At 45.2% G+C, this 27,988-nt stretch overlaps 1 protein-coding gene across 6 annotated transcripts in view; it reads left to right on the top strand.

Annotated features, from left to right (window-relative positions):
- The window catches only part of LOC140718510 (NAD kinase-like), a 117,389-nt gene that overhangs the window by 65,781 nt on the left and 23,620 nt on the right, over positions 1-27,988 (top strand). For 2 of the 6 annotated variants that reach the window (XM_073032448.1, XM_073032452.1), the window contains exons 3-6: positions 13,992-14,121; positions 15,347-15,452; positions 19,417-19,502; positions 26,929-27,031. In XM_073032448.1, the coding sequence (XP_072888549.1) occupies positions 13,992-14,121; positions 15,347-15,452; positions 19,417-19,502; positions 26,929-27,031 (425 nt within the window). Of the gene's footprint in view, positions 1-1,307; positions 1,476-4,975; positions 5,203-13,991; positions 14,122-15,346; positions 15,453-19,416; positions 19,503-26,928; positions 27,032-27,988 lie in introns of those variants that run through there. The other 4 variants (XM_073032449.1, XM_073032453.1, XM_073032450.1 and 1 more) reach the window with 4 other exon arrangements.

Here is a 27,988-nt window from a genome sequence, read left to right as displayed (position 1 = left end):
AGTGGGGGGGGGGGAGAAGCACCAGGGGGAGATGGAGAACAGGCAAACAACTAAATATGTCAGGGATGGGGAAAGAAGGGGAGGAGGGGCATTAACGGAAGTTAGAGAAGTCAATGTTCATGCATTCAGGTTGGAGGCTACCCAGCCGGTATATAAGGTGTTGTTCCTCCAACCTGAGTTTGGATTCATTTTGACAGTAGAGGCGGCCATGGATAGACATATCAGAATGGGAATGGGACGTGGAATTAAAATGTGTGGCCACTGGGAGATCCTGCTTTCTCTGGCGGACCGAGCGTAGGTGTTCAGAGAAACGGGCTCCCTATCCTGACTAAGGGTCTCAGCTCGAAACGTTGACAGTGCTTCTCCTTTTAGATGCTGCCTGGCCTGCTGTGTTCCACCAGCATTTTGTGTGTGTTTGTCAGAGACCTAGGCTATTTTTTTCTTTGTGACTGTATTTTTTTTCCAAAATCTTAACCTTATGTGCTGTTTGTTATTTGCATTGTGTTGTTTGCTGTTGGTAATGTGTTTTGCACCTTGGCTTGGAGGAACATTGTCTTGTTTGGCTATATTCATGTATGGTTGAATAATAATTAAGCTTGAACTTGCTAATGCCCATGTTGGAGCTGGCTGAGTTAATCTTGTCCTGGTCTCCAATCTAGTGTTACTATGGCTACTGTCTCTCCCCCCTCCCCTGCTCCATCCTCCATAAATTGAAGATCATGTGAAGGCTGGCTGTCCCAAACTCCTGTTGAAACCTTCCCACCATTAACAATTGTGGCCACACTGGTTCCCATTCAAGAATGCCTCAGTTTTAAAACTCACATCCTTGTTTTGAGGCAACTCGGTAGCACACTGGTTAGCATAACTCTACTGCAGTCCCGGCGACTCAGATTCAATTCCTGACACTGCTTGTAAGGGGTTTGTGTGTTCTCCCTGTGACTGTGTGGGTTTCTGATGCTGCACATTCTAAAGATGTGTGGATTAATAAATTAATTTGTAACACAGGTGTAGTTGGGCTGAGAGAGCCTCTTACTGTGCTGTATCTCTAAATAAATAAATAGATTAACCCCTCTATTGGCTTTGATCTTCCTTTTTTCTACAACTTCCTCCTCACTGTTGCCTTGCCAAATCTGGACTCTTCACCTCCTTTAAATTTAATTGCTTCCTTCTAGGCCATGCAGAACTGCATCTACTGCCTGGGCACTCTGTTTCACAGTTACCTTCCTCATCTCTCTGCTCCTCCCACTCTCAGACACTCCCTATAGCCCAATACTTTCAATAAACTTTTGGATTCCAGATCCAATGCCTTGTGGCTTACAGGCTGTGACACACGATTGCAGATGCTGGAAACTGGAGGCAGGGGAGGAATTCAACAAGTCAGGCAGCACCTGTGGAGAGGAATGGACACTCAACAATCTGAGATGAGACCCTTCGCCTGGACTGAGAGGTAGAAAGGAGATGGCCGGTGTAAGGAGGTGAGGGGAAGGGGTGGAGCAAACAATGGGGTCAGTAGATATTCTATCCTCTGAGCTGGAGACAGAGATATCAGAAAAGATGATGAGCTGACAGAATAGTTAAAGTGAATTTAAAGGTGGTGTGGAAGTTGGTAGTTGCAAGTTCCTGCAGCATTTTTGTTGATGTTGGCTGTGACATTTTGTTTGATTACATACCCCCAGAGCCTCATGGAGAGTTTTGGGATGTGTTGCAGGTGTTCTGAACCCATCCATTGGGTAAGAAGCTGGTTGCCAGAGCTGGGCTGATCTGTAGAGGTGGTTAAAGTTTCCTGTTGTCTGAACATGTTTACAGTTACATTCTTTAGGTTTATCTTGTCTGTACCTTTCCGAAAGACCTGCTTCTCTCTTTAACTCAGCTTTCTAAATTTTAAATATCACATTGAATATAATGTTTATTTGAAATATGTATTTTGCAAGGGATCAGCTGGCTGGGAGATACCTGCGTCTTGTCAGCTTAACCAGTTCTACAGGATTTGACCTGCTCCCTGAACACTTAGACAGCTCTGCCTCAGATCGCAAACATCAGAGTACTTTATTACTGTAATACTCCTATCACACTCCAGCACAGGGAGCAGAATGCCCTGTAAATACAGAAGCTGATGCTTTAAAGAGTACTTTTCTGACTCTTTAGAAGGTACTAGACTGTCAGGGAATTGTTACTCCAGATTTGATGCAGTGCAAAAAAAAATCACAAGAAGATAAAGAACACAAAAATAAAAAGCACAATAAATATAAATACTTAACACAGAGGATGAGAGGGACCTGATAGAGGTGTATAAGATTTTTTTTTTAGTGTGTCGCACCAGACAGTCAGCCATTCTTGTCTGGCACATGGTATCAGTATCAGTCTCCTTTCAGACTAACCGGGTCACGATATGAACGTTCCTGACTCGACCCTTGTATTTTTTACAAGGCTGAGTGGCTAGCTCGACACTTAACCCGGCACGGATGGAAAACATGCTTGGGAGTGGCCCAACTTGGATTCGAACTCAGAAGCCTTCGCTCCGGTGTCGGGCGCTGATGCCATTGCCCCACCAGCTGGCTAATATAGGATGATGAGTGGCATTGATCATGTGAATAGTCAGAGGCTTTTTCCCAGGGCTGAAATGGCTATCATTGAGAGGGCACAGTTTTAAGGTACTTGGAAGTAAGTACAGAGGAGATGTCAGGGGTAAGTTTTTTTATGCAAGGTGTTGAGTGTATGGAATGGGCTGCCGGTGACAGTGGTGGAAGCGGACACAATAGGGTCTTTTAAGAGACTCGTGGATAGGTACATGGAGCTTAGAAAAATAGACGGCTATGGGTTACCCTAGGTAATTTCTAATGTAAGGACATGTTTGGCACAGCTTTGTGGGCCAAAGGGCCTGTATTGTGCTGTAGGTTTTCTATGTTTCTATGCTTCTAACATAGACAGGAACACGGATAGGGAAGATTTAGAGGCATATGGACTAATTGTTGGTAAAAGCTTCTGTGGAATCTTGGTTAGTGTGGACCAGATGGGCTGAAGGGCCTGCTGTACAACTGTGAATCTCAGGAAGAGAAGCAGACCAGACCCTTGGTAAGCAAAGGGTGTAAGGTTTCCCTCGGAGCTGAGTTTACTGTTGGGTGGTGGAGCAGGCGCACAATGCCAACAAGATGGCTTCCAGTTTGAGCAGTGGTTCCCAACCTTTTCTATGCCCCACACCCCTAGGAAATGTTTGATTAATGTTCGCACCCCCTACAAAAGTAATATCACATTTGAAGATGAAGAAGTCTAACTTCTAATTTTTGAACCACATACAATACTGCAGGTGAACAAATCAAACTTAAAAAAATAAGCTTTTAACTCAGTGCATAAAATACAAATATAAATTGAGCAATTAGATTCTAATTTATTCAGAAAAAATTGTAAACAGTAAATTGATGAGACTCCTCAACTCTGAGGTGTAACTTCCCAGGTAACACTGATGAGAATTCTCAACGCTGACTCGGGCAGCGGGAGACTGGAGTGTGCTTGGGACAAACGTTACTACCACTTCTCAAGGCACACTGGCAGCTGGCTGAGTGATGACTCGTGACTTGTCACTCAAGCACACAAGCCACTCTTTGTCGCACCCCCTGAAATTCCATCTCGCACCCCAGGTTGGGAACCCCTGAGTTTGAGGGTTAACATTGGATCAGAACTGGGTTTATTATCACTGAGTTGTCCTAGGACATCTGTTGTTTAGCAGCAGTAGTGTTGTGGGATGTAAAATTGGTTTTGGTGCTGCGGTTCAGGTTTTCACTGCACCTGTGCAGACAGTAAGTTAGACTTTGAAATTTACAATAAATTACAAAACTAAATGGTACAAAAATAGCAGTGCAGCGATGGTGTTCGTGGACCATTCAGAAATATGATGGCGGCGGTGTAGAGACTGTTCCTAAACCCTCGAGTGTGAGTCTTCAGTGGGTGTATGCTTACTTTTATTGCTTGCACGATATGTCACCCTCTCCCTCTCTCCACATTTTATTTGTCTGTCTTTTGTCCTCAGCGATGGGGAGAGTTGTTGCCCGTGATGGAGCTGTTGAAATTTACAACCCTTGTGATCTTGTGCAGTGGAGCCTTCATTCCAGTGGGTGATGCAACCAGTCAGAATGGTCTCTGGGTGCTCTCTTGAGTGAATGTCAATGATCTCATGGATGTGCTTTTGAGAAGTAGGTGATTTCTCATCACCCTAGGGGCAGCATCTCAATACCCACGAATCATTTGTTGGGATATTTATGGTTTTGTATCCATCTGAGCTATTTATTGGAAGCACTGTGTAGTGCACTTAGCATTGTCAAGGATCACTCCTATCTGTCCAACAATCTCTGACCTAATATCATCAGGCAAGAGGTACCGTAGCATTAGGACAAGTACTATTAGGATGGGAAATACCTTCTCCCCCAGACTGAGAGACTACTGAACTCCCTGCTACCACCTAAGTCTCATCACGTATGAAGCACTGTGCTGTTATACTTATTAACTTGTGTCGTAAGTGTGCCTTATTATTTGTTAATTTATTTATGGTAATATTACTTTATGTGTTGTGTGTGTAAGTTATATGTACTGTGTGGTCCGTCTTGGTCCGGAGGAATGTTGTTTCATTTGGTGGTATATGTGTACGATTGAATTACGATAAATTTAAACTTAATGTCACAATGTTCTGTGCCCAAGTTGATGAGTGTATGTGCCGTTAGACACTGCCTTCCAGTGTATCTCACAGTCTGTCAAGTTACCTGTGACATCCCATGACAGTGCAGCCCCCTCTCTGTGTATTATGGAACACTGCAATAGTCCACGAGCAGCGAAGCTTCCAGCTTTCACCAGAGTTGCATAATATTAAGGTGTTTCTGCTTGCAGCCAATGAATTGCTGCTGCTGTTATCTCCTTGCTGCTATACAGCGGATGAAACATTTCCTGGTTTAGTGCTGGCCTGAGGATTGTCCACACCCCTTTCTGCAGCTGACTGGTTTAGTGTTCAGTGATGTCTAGTGCTGACAGTCCATGACTGTGCTTGCCGCAGAGCAGCAGTGTGCTGTTTAGCACCTGCGAATGAAGAGATGCTCCCTGTGTCTAAGGTGTAGTGTGTGCCTAGGATTGCTGCAGGCAGATGAGAGAAACCATGAGGATCATTCAGTGCATCTCCAACATCAGTGCAGCTACATGGAGTGGTGCTTCCTGGAAGTGGTGAGTCTGGGTCTCAGAAGCTTTAAAAGCAGTGAGATTTTATGTTGGTAAAGAACGTGTCTCCCGTTGCTTCCTGCTTCTGTCAATCCCGACAGGCTTGGAACCTCTGTAAGAGCTGTGTGCCAGGAATTTATTGAGGCAAAACCTGCAGCTCCAGCAGAGAATATGTATAGCACAGCTGCTGTGGTGCTGCCTGCATTGGGATTATACCTGATGCAGAAATCCAGGGATTTCTTTGCCTACCTCCCATGGCCTCCCGCTATACCACGTCACCCCCTTTCCGGCTTCTTGGGCTTCACTGACACAATAGATTCTACAGATGCTGGAAATACAGAGTAATACACACACACACACACACACACACACACACACACACACACACACATACGCAGACACACACAGACATACACACACACACTCGCACACACACACACACACATACACTCACTCACACACACAGACACACACACGCACACACACACGCACACACACACTCACTCACACACACACACACACACACGCACAGACACACACACTCACGCACACACACGCACAGACACTCTCTCTCTCTCTCTCTCTCCCTCTCCCCCCCCCCCCCCCCCGTGGGCTGCTCCATTGTGTAATTTTTGTCAAATTTTGTTCTTTTTTATTTTTAATTTCTTGAAACTCAGGCTGGAGGATTGGAGAATCAGAATCAGGTTTATTATCACCACATACTGTTTGTTGTTTTGTGGCAGTAGTATAACGCAAGACATAAAAATTGCTAATATTTTGCAAACATAGTGCAAAAGAAGAATAGTGAGGTAGTATTCATGGGTTCATGAAATGTTCAAAAATCTGATGATGGAGGGGAAGAAGCTGTTCCTAAAATATCCAATGTGCATCTTCAGGCTCCTCTAACTCCTCTTTGATGGTAGTAATGAGAAGAGTTCATGCACTGAGTGTTGAGGATCTTTCATGATAGTTGCCGTTTCCTTGAGGCATCATCTTTTGCAGATGGCCTCCATGGTGGAGGCTAGTATCCATAATGGGGCTGTCTGAATCTACAAACCATTGCAGCTTTTTCCATCTTCTGCATTGGAGCCTTCAGATCAGCTGGTGATGCATCTGGTCAGAATGCTCTCCACGGTACACCTCTATAGTGGATAACAGCTGCTATCAACAAAGCTTCCTCACCATCCCTCAGCCAACGCCACTACTCCTTGTGCCATGTAGTTGCTCTTGGTCTCCACCCCATCAAAGATACTCTTTGCTCTCTCCCCTTCTGTACTAACTTGCTTGCTTTCTAACTTTTCCTGGTTCTGACAAAATGTTGGCTGTTTTTTCCAGTATAGCTGCTGTCTGACCTGTGGAACATTTTCTAATCCAATATCAGATTTCCAGCACCTGCTGATTCTTGTTTGCATAACATGAGGGGTAGAACATAGAATGGTACAGCATAGTACAGGCCCTTTGGCCCACTATGTTGTGCCAATCTTTTAACCTACTCCAAGATCAATCTAACCCTTCCTTCCCAAGTTATCTTCCATTTTCTATCATCTGTGTGTCTATCTAAGAGTCTCCTAAATGTACCTGTCTTGTTGGATTAGACTATTTAATTGTTATTTTCCTTACAGTTTTGCAATTTATGTCTCCTGGTATACGTGTAATTGTTCAGTATGTTTCCTAGTGGTCACAGTCTGTAAGTGCAGTTGTTCAGTGTGTCCCCCAGTATTTATGGTTCTTTGTAACATTCTGGAATGCTCTGGATAGCTATTTGATTGGTTGACTCTTATGCACAAATTTTAATGGATTATCTCTCATCTATGTGTATAAAAATAACTGACCACACAGCCCTGACCTTTTTGGCTTCTTCTCTCGCTCCTGCTACTAGTCTCTGCTCCTAATACTGCCCATTTTCAGTTTTCTTTGTTCTATTACACTTAATAAAATGATCATGAAGCAACAGATTTTGTGCCTATTTCCTGACTTTTGAAAGAACCTTGGATTATAAAAATCAGAATTCACCAGGTTCTACCACCAGCCTATTTTCCACTGTCATCTTCCTGTTCATTTTTCTCATTACCCACAAGGCTAACATTAATGCCTGCCCATTAAGAAGATGGTGGTGAATCACCTCCTTGAACTACTCCAGTCCTTTAGGTGAAGGGACTCCCACAGTGCGCTGTGGAGGGGTTCACAATTAGGGTGGTGATGATGTGGGACAGAAGTATATTTACAGACTGGGATAATGTGTGCTTTGAAAGGTTTCTGCATGCAATGATGGCACCAGAATGTGTGGCAACACTTGCGGGCTGCCCCCAGCACAACCTTGGGTGCATTGATTGTTAACACAAATGACACATTTCACTATATTTTGAAATACACGGAGCGCCACAATAGCGCGGTGTGGTTAGGGTGACACTATTACAGCTTGGAGTGTTTCAGAGTTCAAAACCAGTGCCAGCACTGACTTTAAGGAGTTAGCACTTCCTACCCATGTGTGACTGGGTTACCTCTGGGCACTGTGGTTTCCTTCCGCGTTCCAAAGGTTAGTAGGTTAATGGGTTCTGTGATTGGACCAGGGTTAAATAGGTGAGTTGCAGGGCAATGTGGCTTGATCACCTCCTCTGGCAGTGCATTCCATCTACTCACTCTCCTCTTGTATGATGGAATGGTAGAGCAGACCCAGTGGGATGAATGGCCTAATTCTACTATGTCTTATGGTCTAAAATCGACCCAATTCTGAATCCACCTTGTTAGCTCACCCCAAATCCCATGCACCATAAGCTTCCACAGGACCTTGTAAAGTCTTTACCAGAGTACATATAGACAACATTCACTGTCCCCTTAATATGTGACAAAGCAATATAGGTGATGCCTTACCTGCAGCAAACCAGGTGCCTGGTGTGCCATATACCCATATACCCACAGAGTCATAGACCACTACAGCACAGAAACAGGCCCTTCAGTCCATTTAGTCTGTGCTGAACTGTTAAGGCTGATTTATACTTGTGTTGTAGTCTACGCCGTAGCCTTCGTAAGTGGCCTGCGCCGTTGTGAGCATTTATACCTGTGCGTTGGTGTGTCTGCGTTGCTCTGCAATTCACCGCCAAAACACTAGTTGGCGGTGGGGTTTCTATGCCACTGTGTAGAGTTTCTTTGTGTACTTCAAACAATGGCGACTGAGCGCATCATGTTGGAGTTGGAGCTAATAAATGTTGAACAAGGGTTACTTTTATTGACATTACTGTAACGCAGAAAAGAGAGATGTTGGAGGAGATGGTGTGTACAACCATTGAACGGATTGAGGCAGAGGGAGGGTAAATTTTCTGAGCTTGTCCAGCCACTGAGAGACGTGAACGAGGAAATGCATTTCAAATATTTTTGGATGTCAGCAGGTAGATGTGACGATTTGGTTCATCGTCTCCAACCATTTACTTTGCACCAGTGTACGCACAGTATGCCTATAGACAGGAGGAAATGCGATGCTACCAAGCTGACCAATCACAGTTGTTGCGGTCTGTGTCACCGCAACGCGCGGTTAACATAGAACATAGAATAGTACAGCACATTATAGGCCCTTCGGTCCACAATGGTGTGCTGACCTTCAAACCCTGCCTCCCATATAACCCCCCACCTTAAATTCCTCCATATACCTGTCTAGTAGTCTCTTAAACTTCACTAGTGTATCTGCCTCCACCACTGACTCAGGCAGTGCATTCCACGCACCAACCACTCTCTGAGTGAAAAACCTTCCTCTTATATCCCCCTTGAACTTTCCACCCCTTACCTTAAAGCCATGTCCTCTTGTACTGAGCAGTGGTGCCCTGGGGAAGAGGCGCTGGCTGTCCACTCTGTCTATTCCTCTTAATATCTTGTACACCTCTATCATGTCTCTTTTCATCCTCCTCTCCGGAGAGTAAAGCCCTAGCTCCCTTAATCTGTGATCATAATCCATACTCTCTAAACCAGGCAGCATCCTGGTAAATCTCCTCTGTACCCTTTCCAATGCTTCCACATCCTTCCTATACTGAGGCAACCAGAACTGGACACAGTACTCTAAGTGTGGCCTAACTAGAGTTTTATAGAGCTGCATCATTACATCACGTCTCTTAAACTCTATCCCTCGACTTATGAAAGCTAACACCCCATAAGCTTTCTTAATTACACTATCTACCTGTGAGGCAACTTTCAGGGATCTGTGGACATGTACCCCCAGGTCCCTCTGCTCCTCCACGCTACCAAGTATCCTGCCATTTACTTTGTACTCTGCCTTGGAGTTTGTCCTTCCAAAGTGTACCACCTCTCACTTCTCTGGGTTGAACTCCATCTGCCACTTCTCAGCCCACTTCTGCATCCTATCAATGTCTCTCTGCAATCTTCGACAATCCTCTACTCTATCTACACCACCACCAACCTTTGTGTCGTCTGCAAACTTGTCAACCCACCCTTCTACCCCCACATCCAGGTCGTTAATAAAAATCACAAAAAGTAGAGGTCCCAGAACAGATCCTTGTGGGACACCACTAGTCACAACCCTCCAATCTGAATGCACTCCCTCCACCATGACCCTCTGCCTTCTGCAGGCAAGCCAATTCTGAATCCACCTGGCCAAACTTCCCTGGATCCCTTGCCTTCTGACTTTCTGAATAAGCCTACCATGTGGAACCTTGTCAATGCCTTACTAAAATCCATGTAGATCACATCCACTGCATTACCCTCATCTATATGCCTGGTCACCTCCTCAAAGAACTCTATCAGGCTTGTTAGGCATGATCTGCCCTTCACAAAGCCATGCTGACTGTCCCTGATCAGACCATGATTCTCTAAATGCCCATAGATCCTATCTCTAAGAATCTTTTCCAACAGCTTTCCCACCACAGACGTAAGGCTCACTGGTCTATAATTACCTGGACTATCCCTACTACCTTTTTTGAATAAGGGGACAACACTCGCCTCACTCCAATCCTCTGGTACCATTCCCGTGGACAACGAGGACATAAAGATCCTAGCCAGAGGTTCAGCAATCTCTTCCCTTGCCTTGTGGAGCAGCCTGGGGAATATTCCATCAGGCCCCGGGGACTTATCCATCCTAATGTATTTTAACAACTCCAACACCTCCTCTCCCTTAATATCAACATGCTCCAGAACATCAACCTCACTCATATTGTCCCCACCGTCATCAAGTTCCCTCTCAGTGGTGAATACCGAAGAGAGGTATTCATTGAGGACCTCGCTCACTTCCACAGCCTCCAGGCACATCTTCCCACCTTTATTTCTAATCGGTCCTACCTTCACTCCTGTCATCCTTTTGTTCTTCACATAATTGAAGAATGCCTTGGGGTTTTCCCTTACCCTACTCGCCAAGGCCTTCTCATGCCCCCTTCTTGCTCTTCTCAGCCCCTTCTTAAGCTCCTTTCTTGCTACCCTCTATTCCTCAATAGACCCATCTGATCCTTGCTTTCGAAACCTCGTATATGCTGCCTTCTTCCACCTGACTAGATTTTCCACTTCACTTGTCACCCATGGTTCCTTCACCCTACCATTCTTTATCTTCCTCACCGGGACAAATTTATCCCTAACATCCTGCAAGATATCCCTAAACATCGACCACATGTCCATAGTACATTTCCCTGCAAAAACATCATCCCAATTCACACCCGCAAGTTCTAGCCTTATAGCCTCATAATTTGCCCTTCCCCAATTAAAAATTTTCCTGTCCTCTCTGTTTCTATCCTTTTCCATGATAATGCTAAAGGCCAGGGAGCGGTGATCACTGTCCCCCAGATGCTCACCCACTGACAGATCTGTGACCTGACCCGGTTCGTTACCTAATACTAGATCTAGTATGGCATTCCCGCTAGTCAGCCTGTCAACATACTGTGACAGGAATCCATCCTGGACACACTTAACAAACTCTGCCCCATCTAAACCCTTGGAACTAATCAAGTGCCAATCAATATTAGGGAAGTTAAAGTCACCCATGATAACAACCCTGTTATTTTTGCAACTTTCCAAAATCTGCCTCCCAATCTGCTCCTCGGTATCTCTGCTGCTACCAGGGGGCCTATAGAATACCCCCAGTAGAGTAACTGCTCCCTTCCTGTTCCTGACTTCCACCCATAACTGACTCAAAAGAAGATCCTGCTACATTATCCACCCTTTCTGCAGCTGTAATAGTATCCCTGACCAGTAATGCCACCCCTCCTCCACTTTTCCCCCCTCTCTATCCCTTTTAAAGCACTGAAATCCAGGAATATTTAGAATCCATTCCTGCCCTGGTGCCAGCCGTCTAATTCTTACCATCACTATCACGTAGTACTGGCAGCAATCCTGAGAACGCCATCCTTGAGGTCCTGTTCTTCAGCCGTCTGCCTAGTTCCCAAAACTCATACTTCAGGACATCATCCCTCTTCCTGCCTATGTCATTGGTCCCACAATGTATCACGACTTCTGGTTGCTTTCCCTCTCGTACCAGGATGTCATGCACCCGGTCAGAGACATCCCGGACCCTGGCACCCGGGAGGCAACAAACCATATGGGTTTCCTTCTCACGTCCACAAAATCTCCTGTCTGCTCCCCTGACTATAGAGTCTCCAATGACGACAGCTCTCCTCTTCTCCGTCCCATCCTTCTGCACCACAGGGTCAAACTCAGTGCCAGAGGCCCTGCCACCGTGGCTCACACCTGGTCGGTCGTCCCCACCAACAGCATCCAGGACGGTAAACTTATTATTCAGGGGAATGGCTACAGGGGTGCTCTGCACTACCTGTCTACTCTGCTTCGCTTTCCCCCCTCAGACTGTCACCCAGCGACCTGCTTCCGGCAGCCTAGGTGTGACTATCTCCCTGTAGCTCTCATCTATGACTGCCTCATTCTCCCTTATGAGTCGAAGGTCATCCAGCTACTGCTCCAGATTCCTCACACGGTCTTCCAGATCGCCCAGCCGCAAGCACTTCTGGCAGATGTGACTCTGCGGGAGAGGGGAGTTCCCCCAAGACTGCCACATCTCACAGGAGAGGCACATCACCGTCTCAGCAGGCATTGTAAAGACTAACTGGGAACAAGCTCATCCTCTGCCTCTTCTCGTCGAAGCCTCTCAAGTCAAAGCCTCAAATCTCCACTCCTTCACTGGCCCACTCACTCACTGCCCGGAGAGGTGCGCGGCAGGCTATGGCGTAGGGTAGGCCGTAGGGTACAGCGTAGGTTACGCGGCTACGCCATACCTACGGCATTCATTTGACGCAGAAGTATAAATCAGCCTTTATTCTGCCTAGTCCCATCGACTTGCATCCAGACCACAGCCTTCCATACCCTTGCCATCCACATACCTATTCAAATTTCTCTTCAATTTTGTAATCAAACCCACATCCACCACTTCCACTGGCAGCTCATTCCACTCTCACTACTCACTAAGTGAAGTTCCCCCTCAGTTTTCCATAAATATTTCACTTTTCACTTTTCACCTTTAACCCATGACCACTAGTTGTAGTCCCACCCAACCTCAGGGGAAAAAGCCAGCTTGCATTTACCCTATCTATATCCCTCATAATTTTGTATAAATTTCATTTTGTACAGTTTCCAGCACGTTCTGTTAATGTTTCACAGAAAAGAAGCTCTTGGTTAACTATTGTAGCAATTTTCATTTTAGAAATTATGAAATGCACTGCAGTGAACAGGAAGTCTCCACAACGGGTAGTCAAAACTGCCCAGTGCATCACTGGCACCAGCCAACCCGCCATCAAGGACATATACACAGAAAAGTGCCAGAAAAGGGCCAGTAACATCATGAAGGATCCCATACACCCTGCTCACATCAGGGAGGAGGCTACGTAGCATCCACACCAGGACCACCAGACTCAAAAACAGTTTCTTTCCCCAAGCAGTAAGGCTGATCAGCACCTCCACCCACTAACCCACCCCTCCACACCCCCAACCACTACTTCATCATTTCCTGTCAGAGTCACCTTGTGTACGGACACTCCTGTGCCTAGGGTCATTTTATGGACATAACATCCATCTATAAGTTATCTTTTGTATTTATATTTATTATGTTTTTATTATTGTGTTCTTTATCTTTTTGTTTTTTTGTGCTGCATTGGATCTGGAGTATAACAACTTTGTTCTCCTTCACATTTGTGTACTGGAAATGTCATTAAACAATCTTGAATCTTGAATTCTGAAGAGTTTCTCACTGGTGTTGTATCTTTGCAAAGCATTGAAGAACCTTTCTCTCCCCTCCCATTTCCCTCCTCCTCTATCCCTGCCTATTGGTAGTACGTAATAACTCTTGAATTCAAAGCAGTGGAGAGCCATTCTCTCCCTTCTCCAATCAACCCGCTCCAATCTCCCATCTCCCTCCTCCTCTATCCCTGCCTATCGGTAGTACGTAATAGCTCTTGAATTCAAAGCAGTGGAGAGCCATTCTCTCCCCTCTCCAATCAACCCGCTCCAATCTCCCATCTCCACTCTCCCCTGCCCGTGGGTAATAACAGCCCTTGAATTCAAAGCAGCAGAGAGCCATTCTCTCCCCTCTCTACCCATGGATAATGACACCTTGGAATTCTCTCCCCCTCTCCCCATCTCTCCACTCCTCCCCACCCTTCTCTTCCTTCTCCCCTTTCCCCCTTCTCTCCCCTTTTCCCCTTCTCCCTTTCTCTCCCCTCCACCCTCCCCCTTCCCCCTCTCCCCTCCTCCCTTCCTCCCTTCCTCCTCTCTCCTCCCCTCTCCCATCCTTCCCTCCCCCCTGCCTGTGGGTAATGACAACCCTTGAATTCACTGAATTAACTGAACCTTTCCTGTTGTAGGCACATTCAGGATCCCGCTAGTCAGCGGCTGACGTGGAACAAACCCCCCAGGAGTATCTTGGTCATCAAAAAGATTCAAGATGATCGGTTACTTCAACCATTTAAAGAGCTTTGCATCTTCCTTATGGAGGTAATATGCCTGGGTATATTCAAAATTCAAAGTAAATTTATTATCAAAGTGTATATATGTCACCTTGAGATTCCTTTTCTTGTGCCCATTCATAGTAGATACAAAGAAACACAACAGAATCAATGAAAAATTACACATACAAAGACTGACTATCAAATACAAAAAATAAACAAGTAACATTCAAAGTTTAAAGCTGAAAATAAATTTATTATTAAAGTTATATGTCACTACATACAACCCTGAGATTCATTTTCATGTCAGCATTCACAGTAACAATGACAAGCTACACACACTGACAAGCATCCAATTTGCAAAAGAAGTCAAACTCTAAATACAAAACAGGAATAATAATGAATAAGTAATTAAATAATATTGAGAACACAAGTTATAGAGCCTTTGAAAATGAGTCCACAGGGTGTGGAATCAGTTCTGCATACACATGGTTTTATTATTAAAACTACAAAAACCATTAGATCCGAGAGCAGATAGCTTGAGAGATAAATTAGGCTGATGTCAGTGATCTTGTGGAAATGTGGGGCATCAAGAACAGGAGGCAAGAAGGTCAATGACAGAGAGCTTGTCTGTTGGGTGTGTCTGAGGTCAGGCTGATGTATGTTTGTACTTGGATCTCTGAGAAGAATTCGGTGAGATAGTGGATCCTTTTTGTGTTGCTCAGTGGTGTCCAGGGCTTGAGCGTCAAAGAACACATATACAGAAAGGTGCTGGAAAAAGGCCAGTAATATCATGAAGGATCCCACCCACCCTGCTCATCTGTTTGCCCCACTCTCATCAGGGAGGAGGCTACGTGGCATCTACACCAGCACCACCAGACTCAAAAACAGTTACTTTCCCCAAGCAGTAAGGCTGATCAACACCTCCACCCACTAACCCACCCCTCCACACCCCCAACCACCACTACTTTATCATTTCCTGTCAGTCACCTTATGTACAGACACTCCTGTGCCTAGCATCACCATATGGACATACAATTAATCTATGTATAGAAGGTATCTCATGGATTTATATTTATTGTGTTTTTTAAAAAATTAATATTATTGTGTTTTATGATTTTTTTTCTGCTGCATCAGATCCGGAGTAACAGTTATTTTGTTTCCCTTTACACTTGTGTACTGGCAATGAAATTAAACAATCCTGAATCTTGGATGCTTATTCACCTTGATCTTATGTATTAAGGAAATTTGTTTCACAATCTTTTTGATTGTAGGAAAAAGAAATGATTGTTTACATAGAAAAGAAAGTACTTGAAGACCCCACCATAGCCAATGATGAGAGCTTTGGACCACTTAAGAAATTATGCACTTTTAGAGAAGGTAAAAGCACTTTGGACTCTAATTTCACTGTTCTGCAATAACATTTTCCTGTGGTGTACAGTCCCAACTCTTGGAGGGATCACACAGCAAGGTAGAAGAAGTTCAAGTTTAATTTTCAGTCAACCATACACATGAATACAGCCAAATGAAACAGCGTTCCACCAGGGCTAAGGTGCAAAATACAGTTCAACAATCACACAACACACGTAGTTACGATAGCAGAAAACATAATTAGAAACAAAAAATAACAATGATATAGCCCAAGTCCCTGAGAGTCATGGCCTGTAGGTTGATGGTGCATGGGATGTTGTCCTGGAGCCAAGTTTCTGCAACAGCTCACAACAGTTGCTCATCTGATGCAGCCACAAACAAACACAATCCAGCTCATCTTCATGGGAGCAAATACAGGAGGCTGCACTGACGGGGTGGACCAGCTCCCCAACCTAGCACGGAATCCAGCAGCACACTGACAGGACGGGCCAGTCCCCAATCCTGCAATTCACTGACAGGGTGGGCCAGTCCCCAATCCTGCAATACACTGACAGGACGGGCCAGTCCCCAATCCTGCAATACACTGACAGGACGGGCCAGTCCCCAATCCTGCAGCACACTGACAGGACGGGCCAGTCCCCAATCCTGCAATACACTGACAGGGTGGGCCAGTCCCCAATCCTGCAGCACACTGACAGGACGGGCCAGTCCCCAATCCTGCAATACACTGACAGGACGGGCCAGTCCCCAATCCTGCAATACACTGACAGGACGGGCCAGTCCCCAATCCTGCAATACACTGACAGGACGGGCCAGTCCCCAATCCTGCAATACACTGACAGGACAGGCAGACCCCAATCCTGCAATACACTGACAGGACGGGCAGACCCCAATCCTGCAGCACACTGACAGGACGGGCCAGTCCCCAATCCTGCAATACACTGACAGGACGGGCAGTCCCCAATCCTGCAGCACACTGACAGGATGAGCCAGTCCCCAATCCTGCAGCACACTGACAAGACGGGCAGACCCCAATCCTGCAGCACACTGACAGGACGGGCCAGTCCCCAATCCTGCAGCACACTGACAGGATGAGCCAGTCCCCAATCCTGTGGCACACTGACAGGATGAGCCAGTCCCCAATCCTGTGGCACACTGACAGGACGGCCAGTCCCCAATCCTGCAATACACTGACAGGACGGCCAGTCCCCAATCCTGCAGCACACTGACAAGACAGGCCAGTCCCCAATCCTGCAATACACTGACAGGACGGGCCAGTCCCCAATCCTGCAATACACTGACAGGATGGGCCAGTCCCCAATCCTGCAATACACTGACAGGACGGGCCAGTCCCCAATCCTGCAGCACACTGACAGGACGGGCCAGTCCCCAATCCTGCAATACACTGACAGGACGGGCCAGTCCCCAATCCTGCAATACACTGACAGGACGGGCCAGTCCCCAATCCTGCAATACACTGACAGGACGGGCCAGTCCCCAATCCTGCAATACACTGACAGGACGGGCCAGTCCCCAATCCTGCAATACACTGACAGGACGGCCAGTCCCCAATCCTGCAATACACTGACAGGACGGGCCAGTCCCCAATCCTGCAATACACTGACAAGACGGGCCAGTCCCCAATCCTGCAATACACTGACAGGACGGGCCAGTCCCCAATCCTGCAATACACTGACAGGACGGCCAGTCCCCAATCCTGCAGCACACTGACAGGACGGGCAGACCCCAATTTTGCAATATACTAGCAGGACGGGCCAGTCCCCAATCCTGCAGCACACTGACAGGACGGGCCAGTCCCCAATCCTGCAATTCACTGACAGGACAGGCCAGTCCCCAGTCCTGTGGCACAGCACCAGCTCCTTGTTCTTTCTCTGCTATAAATTCCTGTTTGCTTCTAAAGTCTTCCCGTTCGCTCTACTCCCACTCTGAACTTCTAAGTGATCTGCAACACAATGCTTCTGCTTTCACTTTTACTTTCTTTGACTCAGGGTGGTACAGTGGGGTAAAAGGCCATTCAGCCCATTATGCCCAGTCTATCCAATGAGCACCTTCTTCCAGCACACTTTGTTTAGCCTTCTATCTCAGATTATTCAAGTACTTATTTAGACACTTAAGCACTGTCACAGTTTATTTCACCACACTACCTCACTACATTTTTTTTCCTTTTTTTTTGCTCTTTTCATGCTACTTACTTAATTTAATTTTTTAATATGTCTTACTGTAATTTATATATTTTAGGTATTGCAATGTACTGCTGCTGCAAAACAACAAATTTCATGATGTACGTCAATGACATTAAGACTGATTCTCGTTCTGATTTTGATTTCTCTCCTTTTCACTACCTCTGATGTGGGAAACCTTTCCTGTAGTCTATCCGAACTGTACCCACCGTGGCTTTATATACTTCAGTCACATCCCCTTGTCAGGGGGAATGTGGAGAGGATATTTCCCCTTGGGAGACCATAGATATCGGAGCAGGATTTGTCAGGGGAGATTTTCCCGTGAGGAAGCCATGCAGACTGCGGCCTATTTTATCATGTGCCTCCAAGTACCCCAAAACCACATCTTTAACAATCAGCTCCAACATCTTCCCCACCAGTGAGGTCAGACTAACTGGTCTATAATTTCCTGTCTTCTGCCTCTGCCCCTTCTTGAAGAGTGGAGTGACATTTACAATTGTCCATCCCAGAATCTAGTGATTCTTGAAAAATCATTACTAATGCTTCCATGATCTCTTTAGCCACCTCCTTCAGAACTCTGGAGTGTACACCATCTGGTCCAGGTGACTTTCGGACTTTCAGACCTTTCAGTTTCCCAGAAACCTTCTCTCTAGTAATGGTACCTTCATACACTTCATGACCCCTGACACCTGGACCTTCCACCATACTGCTAGTGTATACCTGAAGACTGATGTAAAATACTTATTCAGTTTGTCCACTATTTCCTTGTTCCTCCCCCCCATTACTACCCCTCCAGCATTGTTTTCCAGCAGTCCGATAACCACCCTCACCTCTTTCACACTTTATATATATGAATAAACTTTTGGTATCCTCTTTAATATTATTGGCTTCCATTTTTTGTATTCCATCTTTACCTTAATGATTTTTTTAGTTGCCTTCTGCTGGTTTTTATAAGCTTACCAATCCTTCATCGTTCCACTAATTTTTGCTCTATTATATGCCCTCTCTTTGGCTTTTATGTTGGCTTTGACTTCTCTTGTCAGCCACGGTTGTGTAATCTTGCCTTTAGAATACTACTTCCTCTTTGGGATGTATATATCCTGTGCCTTCTGAATTGCTGTCAGTAATTCCAGCCATTGCTGCTCTGCTTTCATCCCTCCCAGTGTTCTTTTCCTATCAATTCTGGCCAGCTCCTCTCTCGTGCCTCTATAATTTCCTTTACTCGACTGTAATACTGATACATCTGACTTTTGCTTCTCCTCAAATGTCAGGGTGAATTCAATCATATTATGATCACTCTCCCCTAAGAGTTCTTTTGCTTTAAGCTCTCTAATTAATTCTGGTTCATTGCACAACACCCAGTCCAGAATTGCTGATCCCTAGTGGGCTCAACCACGAGCTGCTCTAAAAAGCCATCTTGTAGGCATTCTAGAAAATCCCCCTCTTGGAATCCAGTACCAACTTGATTTTCTCGATCTACCTGCATATTGAGATCCCCTATGACTATTGTAACATTGCTCTTTTGGCATGAATTTTCTACCTCATGAGTTGCTGCCGAATGATTTACTGATTAGATATTTGCATTAACTACCAGGTGTACCTAATAAAGTGGCCACTGAGTCTATGGTTCGATGTATGTGTGACAAATAAAACTTTTCTCTGAGTGAGTCTGACCTCAGTTAACATGTTGACTTGTGATAAAAGCAGGGAGAGGTTTGTAGATGTGAGTCAGTGATATTGTGCAGAAATAGTCATTGTAAATTTTTTTGTAGGCTTTGATGATTTGTCAGATCGGATCGATTTTATAATTTGCCTCGGAGGTGATGGCACTTTACTTTATGCATCATCTTTATTCCAGGTACGTCTGTCTTTCGGAGTCCAATGTTTTAGTGTGATGCATCGGGGTGGGGGGGGGGGGGGAGTCCATGAGGTACATCTGGCCTTTGGGGTCCAGTGTTTTAGTTTGATGCATTGGGGTTTGGGGGTGTGTGTGTGGAACTCCGCTACTGACAGTCCTGAACATGGCTGTGAAAGGAGGAAGGTTGGACATGAGGCTAGTAACGCCATCCTATAAAAATCCAGAGCTACAGAAACATCAACAGAAACTCCAAACACTTTGTTCCTGAGAGAGAAAGGTTCTTCGCTTGAAGACACCTGAAGTTGTGAGGTGAGAGCCGCAAATCTGTGGAAGTCTCGGCTGATCAACCTTCTGTAAGAGAGACCAGCTAAAGAATACCTGGCAATGCCACCTTCAAGTTGACACCAAGAAAATGGGCTACTCCTGGGGATAACTTGAAATACTGGCCCAGAGCAGAGGACTCTGCGAGCTGCTGCCAGCAGCCTATACCCCACTAGGGGAGATGGGGCTTGAGAAAATGATGATTGGGGTAGGTGAGGTAGAGGGAGTCATAACGGAGAGATGGGATGGAAGTTTCTGAGATGTGCAGCCCACTGTTCCCGAATGAAATCTCCACTTTTGCCACACCCACCTCTCAGAAATAGGAAGGGGGGGGGCTGATGAACTCTCTCCTTGTGACGGGCTGTGTCTGAAAGAACTAATTAACGAAACAAGGAGCACCACTAGATTCTCCCTGGAGGTCGGTGACCCGCAGTGTTCTGCAGGGATCTGTTCTGAGACCCCTGCTCTTTGTGGTTTATATAAACCACAATCATCTGATCACAATTGGATAAGGAAGTGGAAGGGTGGCTTAGTAAGTCTGCAGATTACATGAAGGTTGGTGGTGTTGTGGACATTGTAAAACAGGACTTCCCAACATTTTTTTATGCCATGGATCAATACCATTAAGCAAGGGGTCCCTGGACCCCAGGCTGGGCACCCCTGGTGTAGAGGGTTGCTGTGGGTTTCAATGGAACATTGCTAAGATGCAAAGCTGGGCTGAGAAGTGGCAGATGGAGTTCTGGAATCTGGAAAACTGAAGTGATTCACTCTGGAAGGTCAAGCTTAAAGGCAGAGAACAGGGTTAATGGCATGAGTCTTCGCAGTGTTAAGGAACAGAGGAATTTTGAAGTCCATAGATCCCTCAAAGTTGCTGCACAAGTTAATAGGGTGGTTGAGAAGTATATGGTGTGTTGGCCTTCATTAGTGGGGGATTGAGCTCAAAAGCCCTGAAGTAATGTTGCAGCTCTATCAGTTCTGGTTGCCTCATTATAGGAAGGATGCAGAAGCTTTAGAGAGAGTGCAGAGGAGATTTCCCAGGGTTAGGGTTAGAGAGCATGTCTTATGAGGATGGACTGAGAGAACTAGGGCTTTTCTCTTTGGAGTAAAGGAGTATCAGAAGTGTCCTGACAGGTGTACAGAATGATAAGAGGCTTAGATAGAATGGATAGCAAGCACCCCTTTCCCAGAGTGGAAATAGCTAAAGTCCAAAATTCCTTTATTATCAAAGTATGTATACTGTATACAACCTTGAGATTCATTTCCTCACAGGCAGCCATAAAGCAAAGAAACTCAGTGGATTCTATTTAAAAAGGACTGTCAAATACCCAATGTGCTGAAAAAAACATCATGCAAACAATAACAGAATCTGAATCAGGTTTAATATCATCAACATATGTCATGTAACTTGTTAATATAGTGGCAGAAGTGCAATGCAATGTATGATAATATAGAGAAAAATAAGTAAATCAGTTGCAGTAGGTATATATATGTATATTAAATAGTTAAATTAAAAATAGTGCAAAAACAGAAATAATATATAATAAAAGTGAGGTCGTGTTCATGGGTTCAATGTCCATTTAGGAATCATATGACAGAGGGGAAGAAGCTGTTCCTGAATCGCTGGGTGTGTGCCTTCAGACTTCTGTATCTCCTTCCTGATGGTAACAGTGAGAAAAGGGCATGCCCTGGGTACTGGAGGTCCTTAATATTGGAAGCTGCCTTTCTGAGGCACCGCTCCTTGAAGATGCTTTGGATGCTACATAGAAACATAGAAAATAGGTGCAGGAGTAGGCCATTCGGCCCTTCGAGCCTGCACCGCCATTCAGTATGATCATGGCTGATCATCCAACTCAGAACCCTGTACCTGCTTTCTCTCCATACCCCCTGATCCCTTTAGCCACAAGGGCCATATCTAACTTCCTCTTAAATATAGCCAATGAACCGGCCTCAACTGTTTCCTGTGGCAGAGAATTCCACAGATTCACCACTCTCTGTTTGAAGAAGTTTTTCCTCATCTCGGTCCTAAAAGGCTTCCCCTTTATCCTTAAACTGTGACTCCTAGTTCTGGACTTCCCCAACATCAGAAACAATCTTCCTGCATCTAGCCTGTCCAATCCCTTTAGAATTTTATACATTTCAATAAGATCCCCCTCAATCTTCTAAATTCCAGTGAGTATAAGCCTAGTCGATCCAGTCTTTCTTCATATGAAAGTCCTGCCAGCCCAGGAATCAATCTGGTGAACCTTCTCTGTACTCCCTCTATGGCAAGAATGTCTTTCCTCAGATTAGGGGACCAAAACTGCACACAATATTCTAGGTGTGGTCTCACCAAGGCCTTGTACAACTGCAGTAGAACCTCCCTGCTCCTGTACTCAAATCCTTTTGCTATGAATGCCAACATACCATTTGCCTTTTTCACCGCCTGCTGTACCTGCATGCCCACCTTCAATAACTGGTGTACAATGACACCCAGGTCTCATTGCATCTCCCCTTTTCCTAATCGGCCACTGGTCAGATAATAATCTGTTTTCCTGTTCTTGCAACCAAAGTGGATAACCTCACATTTATCCACATTAAATTGCATCTGCCATGAATTTGCCCACTCACCTAACCTATCCAAGTCACCCTGCATCCTCTTAGCATCCTCCTCACAGCTAACACCGCCGCCCAGCTTCGTGTCATCCGCAAACTTGGAGATGCTGCATTTAATTCCCTCGTCTAAATCATTAATATATATTGTAAACAACTGGGGTCCCAGCACTGAGCCTTGCGGTACCCCACTAGTCACTGCCTGCCATTCTGAAAAGGTCCCGTTTACTCCCACTCTTTGCTTCCTGTCTGCCAACCAATTCCCTATCCACATTAATACCATACCCCCCATACTGTGTGCTTTAAGTTTGCACACTAATCTCCTGTGTGGGACCTTGTCAAAAGCCTTTTGAAAATCTAAATATACCACATCCACTGGCTCTCCCCTATCCACTCCACTAGTTACATCTTCAAAAAATTCTATAAGATTCGTCAGACACGATTTTCCTTTCACAAATCCATGCTGACTTTGTCTGATGAATTCACCTCTTTCCAAATGTGCTGTTATCACATCTTTGATAACCGACTCTAACATTTTCCCCACCACCGATGTCAGACTAACCTGTCTATAATTCCCCGGTTTCTCTCTCCCTCCTTTTTAAAAAGTGGGGTTACATTAGCCACCCTCCAATCCTCAGGAACTAATCCAGAATCTAAGAAGTTTTGAAAAATTATCACTAATACATCCACTATTTCTTGGGCTACTTCCTTAAGCACTCTTGGATGTAGACCATCTGGCCCTGGGGATTTATCTGCCTTTAATCCCTTCAATTTACCTAACACCACTTCCCTACTAACATGTATTTCCCTCAGTTCCTCCATCTCACTAGACCGTCGGTCCCTTACTATTTCCGGAAGATTATTTATGTCCTCCTTAGTGAAGACAGAAACAAAGTACCGTAGTTATTCAATTGGTCTGCCATGTCTTTGTTCCCTATGATCAATTCACCTGTTTCTGACTGTAAAGGACCTACATTTGTCTTGACCAATCTTTTTCTTTTCACGTATCTATAAAAGCTTTTACAGTCAGTTTTTACGTTCCCTGCCAGCTTTCTCTCATAATCTTTTTTCCCTTTCCTAATTAAGCCCTTTGTCCTCCTCTGCTGGTCTCTGAAATTCTCCCAGTCCTCAGGTGTGCCGCTCTTTTTGTTTTGCTAATTTATATGTTTCTTCTTTGGACTTGATACTATCCCTAATTTCCCTTGTCAGCCACGGGTGCACTAACTTCCCTGGTTTATTCTTTTGCCAAACTGGGATGAACAATTGTTGTAGTTCATCCATGCGATCTTTAAATGCTTGCCATTGCATATCCACCGTCAACCCTTGAAGTATCATTTGCCAGTCTATCTTAGCTAATTCACGTCTCATACCTTCAAAGTTACCTTTCTTTAAGTTCAGAACCTTTGTTTTTGAATTAACTATGTCACTCTCCATCTTAATGAAGAATTCCACCATATTATGGTCACTCTTACCCAAGGGGCCTCTAGATTGCTAACTAACCCTTCCTCATTGCTCAATACCCAATCTAGAATGGCCTGCTCTCTAGTTGGTTCCTCAACGTGTTGGTTCAGAAAGCCATCCCGCATACATTCCAAGAAATCCTCTTCCTCAGCACCCTTACCAATTTGGTTCACCCAATCTATATGTAGATTGAAGTCACCCATTATAACTACTGTTCCTTTATTGCACGCATTTCTAATTTCCTGTTTAATGCCATCCCCAACCTCACTACTACTGTTAGGTGGCCTGTACACAACTCCCACCAGCGTTTTCTGCCCTTTAGTATTATGCAGCTCTACCCATATCGATTCCACATCCTCCAGGCTAATGTCCTTCCTTTCTATTGCGTTAATCTCCTCTCTAACCAGCAATGCTACTCCACCTCCTTTTCTTTCCTGTCTATCCCTCCTGAATATTGAATATCCCTGGATGTTGAACTCCCATCCTTGGTCACCCTGGAGCCATGTCTCTGTGATCCCAACTATATCATATTCATTAATAACTATCTGTTATTATCTATTAATAACTAAGGAGGTTGATACCCACGATGGAGCTGACTAATTTTACAACTTTCTAGAGCTGCTTTCGATCTTGTGCAGTAGCACCCCCTCTCCATTCCGGACAGTGATGCAGCCTGTCAGAATGCTCTCCATGGTACATTTGTCACAAGTTTTCAAGTGTTTTAGGTGACAAACAAAATCTCCTCAATCTCCTAATGAAATATAGCCACTGTCTTGCCTTTTTTATTGCTGCCTTGATATGTTGGGACCAGGTTAGATCCTCAGGCACCCAGGAATTTGAAACTGCTCACTCTCTCCACCTCTGACCCCTCTGAGGATTGGTTCGTGTTCCCTGTCTCACCCTTCCTGAAGTCCACAATAAGCTCTTTGGTCTTACTGATGTTGAGTGCAAAATTAAAAATAAGTAAATAACATTCAGAACTGAAGTTCACAAAAGTGAGTCCACTACCACAAAGCCAGCCATCACTGTAGCTGATCCAAAAATCCATAAGTTACGGGCAACCACCTCAGTTCAGCATAGTGACAAGTGAACCTTGCAGAGCAGTGAGCTGAACACCAGTCCATCCCTCTTCTCTGGCCCCGACACCCTGACCTTTCCAATCTGGCCTGACACTTAAATCGCCCAAAACCTTGGGTCGCTCCTCGCTCTTGGCCCCTGGCCCTGCTGCTTCGATACACTCTCAGGCCTGGGTCCGGGCCCTGCCACCTCAACTTGGCCTGTATCTGACCTTTCCAATATGGCTTGGCACTTAAATCAGCCAAACCATAGGTCATTCCTCACTCTTGGACCCATGCCCTGCTGCTTCGATATGCTCTCGGGCCCAGACCCTGCTGGCTCAGCTCATCTCGGTTCTGCTGCATTGAATCACCTCCAGCAATGGCCAAACATTGGCTCAGTGTCCACTCTTGGGCCTGAGCCCCATTGGCTGATTCCCCACTCTAGGGCCTGAGCCCCACTACCTCGATTCCCCACTCTCGAGCCTGAGCCCCACTGTCTCGATTCCCCACTCTCGGGCCTGAGCCCCACTGCCTCGATTCCCCACTCTCGGGCCTGAGCCGCACTGCCTCGATTCCCCACTCTCGGGCCTGAGCCGCACTGCCTCGATTCAGCCTGTACCTGCCACAACTGTAACCATCCTGCAGCTAGTTCACACTGCAAAAATAGCAGTTTGTATAGGTGGTTAAAAAGCACAGCTTCAAAAGAGAAGTTACAGGCCATTGATTGCAAAGGTTTCGAAGGTACATTTAATGTCAGAGAAATGTATACAATATACATCCTGAAATGCTTTTTCTTCGCAACCATCCACGAAAAACAGAGGAGTACTCTGAAAGGATGAATGACAGTTAAATGTTAGAACCCCAAAGTTCCCCTCAGCTCTCCTCTCTCCTGCGCATAAGAGGCAGCAAGCAATGGTCCCACCGGCAAAAAAAAATTGGCACCCACCACCAAGTACTCAATCATTCAGCAAAGACACAGACTTGCAGTACTCCGAAGACTATTCATTCAACATACCCCAGACTCTCTCTCCCCCCCCCCCCCCAAATAAGCGAGAAAGAAGTGTCTCCGTTTCACAGCAAGAGGGGAGACATAACAAACAACTCGCTGGTTTACGATGTTAAAAGTCAGTTGCATAGCTTTTTCCAAGCTCTGTGGCCAAAGATCTCAGGTCTTCCAACTCCCACGACACACTGATCTTCTGCCGGGACACTGACCTCCAACCACCCCCACCCACCCCCAACTCCAGAGCCACGAAATCTTGGACCTCCAAAGGTGAGCAAAGCTTTTAGGTCGCACCCTTGGTGTGCCGAATAACGGCCAGTCATAAAACCCAGAGAGCGGGTCCCATTCCCGCAAAGAACCATAGTCAGTGTGTAACTCCAGGTCAGGGTCTTCAAAAGAACACTGAAAGGGAAAAATAGAGATAGTAAAGATAAAAATAGAGTTGTTTCTGAAGATGCAAGCAAAGGAGTTGCTGTTAGGTGCCATTGACTCTCCTGAGCTCCTCCTCCTTGCAGTGATTGTTTCCAAGAAAAAATGTGATTAATCCAATAGTTTATAGTTTGGTTTGCTGCCAGCAAATCACTGTGCTCACCCAGTGATATCCTAAACTGGAGGGAGCATAACTTTAAGGTGATTAAGAGGAGATTATAGGGACACTGACTGTCAGAGGTATGTTTTCTACAGAGAGTGGTGGGTGTGTGTGGAATGCGATGCCAGAGTTGGTGGTAGAGGCAGATACATTAGGCACATTTCAGGAAATCTTAGATAGGAAGATGTAGGAGGGAAGGGTTAGACTGATGTTAGAGTAGGTTAATAGGTCAGCACAACATCATGGGCTGAAGGGCCTAGTGTGTCCAGTATGTTCTGTTCCTGTTCAAAGTGACCAATGTGTAGGATGGCTTATGATGTTTGCCTTAAATCCGCATGCGTGTCAAGGGAATAGCATTTGTTTGGATATAAAGGGTTTATTCTGACTCACCTTCATGTTTAACAGGGTAGTGTCCCACCGGTGATGGCTTTCCATCTTGGCTCCTTAGGATTCTTGACACCATTCAACTTTGACACCTACCAGTCACAGGTTACGCAAGTGATTGAAGGTACCGCATGTTTGAGTATGATGAAGTAATCTCACCACCCTTGTGTGCATGCTGAAAGCTTAAATCTAATGGATATATATGAAATTACGCATTTCAAACATACATGAGTCATAGTCACAGGCACTGGCTATTTGAACATCATGTCCACAGTGAACACTAGTTATTTATTCATATTAACACCAGAAGACACAGGAGCAGAATTAGGCTATTTGGCCCATCAGGTCTGCTCTGCCATTCCATCATTGTTAATTTATTTTCCCTCTCAACCCCATTTTCCAGCCTTCTCCCATAACCTTTGACGTCCTGACTAATCAAGAACCTATCAACCTTCACTTTAAATATGCTCAATGACTTGGCCTCCACAGCCATCTGTAGCAATGAATTCCACGGATTCACCACCTCTGACTAAAGAAATCCCTCCTTATCTCTTTTCTAAATAGACTCCCCCACTATAGGAAACATTCTCTCCACATCCACTCTAACTAGACCTTTAAATAGTCGATAGATTTCTGAATCTTCTAAGCTCCAGTGAGTACAGGCTCAGACCCATCAATCGCTTCTCATAAGTTAACCCTCTTATTCCCAGAATCTCCTCTGGACTCTCTCCAATGCCAACACATCTTTTCATAGAAACGTGACCCAAAACTGTTCCAATGATCCATAAAGCCTCAGCATTACATCCTTGCTCTTATATTCTAATCATCTCGAAATGAATGCTAACATTGCTCTTACTTTGTTCAGCAGCCTCATATGTGGCACTTTGTCAAAGTCCTTCTGAAAATACAAAAAACAACATCCATTAATTCACTGTCTATCCTGCTTGTTATTTCCTCAACGAATTCCAACAGATTTGTCAGGCAAGATTTCTCCTGACTGACTTTGGCTTATTTTATCATGTACCTCCAAGTACCCCAAAACATCTTAAGACCATAAGACATAGGAGCAGTATTAGGCCAT

This window comes from Hemitrygon akajei, chromosome 29, assembly GCF_048418815.1.
Source record: "Hemitrygon akajei chromosome 29, sHemAka1.3, whole genome shotgun sequence".
Taxonomy (NCBI): domain Eukaryota; kingdom Metazoa; phylum Chordata; class Chondrichthyes; order Myliobatiformes; family Dasyatidae; genus Hemitrygon; species Hemitrygon akajei.
This window is presented reverse-complemented; position numbering and strand designations above follow the sequence as displayed.